General features: G+C 56.4%; 1 protein-coding gene across 1 annotated transcript in view; it reads left to right on the forward strand.

Moving 5' to 3' along the window:
• POSPLADRAFT_1105339 (hypothetical protein) overlaps nucleotides 1-502 on the forward strand; it is a gene marked incomplete at both ends in the record, with an annotated part of 2,793 nt that extends 2,291 nt beyond the window's left edge. Inside the window, one exon of the mRNA XM_024483275.1 lies at nucleotides 101-502. Within this exon, the coding sequence (XP_024341184.1) occupies nucleotides 101-502 (402 nt within the window). The remainder of the gene's footprint in view (nucleotides 1-100) is intronic.
• Between the last annotated feature and the right edge of the window lie 2,105 nt (nucleotides 503-2,607).

The raw sequence follows: 2,607 nt of genomic DNA on the forward strand, positions 1-2,607 counted from the left end.
GGTCAACACGTCGTTGACCACCATCGAGCTCAAAGTCCAGGTTGCGCTAAGCCTGCTCGACGGTGATGCCCGCGCCTGGGCCACCCCCTACTTCGCCCAGCTCGTATCAGTGCAGATAGGGGTGCAAGGGGCCACGACCCCGTTCGCAAACGAAGCGGCCTTTGCCGCCGCCTTCAAGGCCCGCTTCGGAAATCTTGACGACGAAGCGGCAGCACAAGTAGAGCTGGCGAAGCTCTGCGCGGACAAGTCAGTCCGTGAAAAACGCACCGCTGCGGAATTCTCCGCGCTGTTCAAGGGTCCGGCGGACCGCTCTGGGTATGGGGACCTGGAGCTACGCGACAAGTACCTGAGCGGCATCCCCTCCCGCGTATACCGAAAGATCGAGCTCGAGACTTTCACCACGTGGCAAGACGCTGACAAGCGCGCCACTGAGGTCGAGCAGATCCTCGACATTAGCCGGGCTCGTCGGCCCGAGCTAAATAACTTCTTCTCGGCCCGAGGTCGAGGACGCGGTGGGGCACGTAGTGGTGCACCCTCGTCGCACGCAGCTTCGGCCAGCATCAATGCGGCCGTCGGAAAAGGCAACTTCCCCGGCACATGCTTTGGCTGTGGGAAGCAAGGGTACCGACGCTTCGAGTGCCCCAATTGTAAGGACAAGCCTTACACAAAACGCGCCGACGCGCGGGCTACGGTTGCCTCGGGCTCCACCCAGGCTGCGACAAGCGCCCCCGTCACGACATCACCCTCGGCAAGTATAAGTGCCGCTTCAGCGAAATCCGAGCAATCGGAGCTGGCGGACTTAATGGCACAGGTGAAGTCGATGCGCGAGGAGCTCGAGCATTATCGGGCGATGAAGGAGGAGGGTTTTTGATCCGGTCCGCGCTTCATGCCGCACGCGTCGGGCCGCGTATATCTTGTAACAAATATGATGTATTATCGACTGCAATAGTGTATGAGTTGGACCAGGGGTCTCAGCACTTTCACATCCCAGTTCGACTCCAAGGAAAAAGACGGCACAAGGACATAATCGCTATGGTGGACAGCGGAGCCACCACGAAGTTTATCAACAAGCGATTCGTTATCGAAAACAAGGTGCAAACGCGGAAGTTGAAAGAACCAATTCCGCTATACAATATCGACGGCACCCTCAATAAAGATGGAAGCATCTTGGAAGTAGCAGTACTACAGATGCAAATAGGAGAACACGTCGAGAAGACGGTGTTTACGGTCACGGACATCGGTCCAGAGGATGTGATCGTCGGGTTGGATTGGCTACGCGAGCACAACCCCGAAATAGATTGGGAGAGGGGCTCCCTCAAATTGTCGCGATGCCCTGAAACGTGCAGTGCCAGGAGGACTGACCGAATGGAGCAAGCAGCGACTGCGCGTGACACGGGGGTCCGGCCCACGGCGCGCAGGCGTTCGCCGAAGTCCAAACGGTCGGTCATAGGCGCTTGCCGGAGCAAGGTGCTCCCGGACTTCGAACCCGAAGATGATCCGGTGGAGGTAGAGTGGAGCGAAGCTGACTTGATCGAGGCCTGGGAGCAAGGTATCACGCTTCCCGGCGCCCCTAAGCTGTTCGTCGCAGCAGGGCACACGTATTCCCAGCTGTTCGCTGAGGAAGAAATCAAGAAGAAGGTCGTCAAAACCGCCGAGGAGTCGGTACCCAAACAGTACCACGAGTTTCTGAAGGTCTTCTCGAAAGAAGCATCAGAACGGCTGCCTGAAAGGAAGCCTTACGATCACGCAATTGAACTCGTACCCGGCTACTCGACGTTCCATTCGAAGGTGTATCCCCTGTCGAACAACGAACAAGAGGAACTGGACAAGTTCCTAAAAGAGCAGTTGGCGAAAGGCTACATACGGGAGTCGAAGTCACCCATCTCGTCCCCTTTCTTCTTCATCAAAAAGAAAGAGGGAACACTTCGACCCGTACAGGACTACCGCCGGTTGAATGCGATCACTGTTAAAAACCGCTATCCTTTGCCGCTGATCGCCGAGATGGTAGATAAGCTCCGCGGTGCCACGCTCTTCACCAAGTTCGATGTCCGATGGGGATACAACAACGTCCGGATCAAGGCCGGTGACGAATGGAAGGCGGCCTTTGTGACTAACCGGGGGCTGTACGAACCCCTAGTGATGTTCTTCGGCCTCACCAACTCCCCCGCCACTTTCCAGGCAATGATGAATGAGATCTTCCACGATCTCATCGTCGGCGGCAAGATCCTTGTGTACCTGGACGATATACTCATCTTCTCCACCAATAAGGAGGAGCATGAGAAGGTCACACGCGAGGTTCTGCGCCGCCTCCAGGATAACGATCTATTCCTGAAGCCTGAGAAATGCGAATGGGACGTTCCCAAGGTCGACTATGTCGGCTATGTGTTCGGTGGCGATGAGGTAGCGATGGATCCCGCGAAGCTAAAAGGAATTAATGAGTGGCCGGTACCCCGGAACAAAAAGGATGTCCAGAAGTTCCGGGGGTTCTCCAATTTTTACCGCCGTTTCATTAAAGACTTCGCTAAGATCTCGCGACCACTCGACCGGCTCACAGGAAACGACCCATGGCACTGGGGCGAAGAGGAGCAGCACGCCTTCGACGAGCTC

Source organism: Postia placenta (genome assembly GCF_002117355.1).
Source record: "Postia placenta MAD-698-R-SB12 unplaced genomic scaffold POSPLAscaffold_4, whole genome shotgun sequence".
Classification (NCBI taxonomy): Eukaryota; Fungi; Basidiomycota; class Agaricomycetes; order Polyporales; family Adustoporiaceae; genus Rhodonia; species Rhodonia placenta.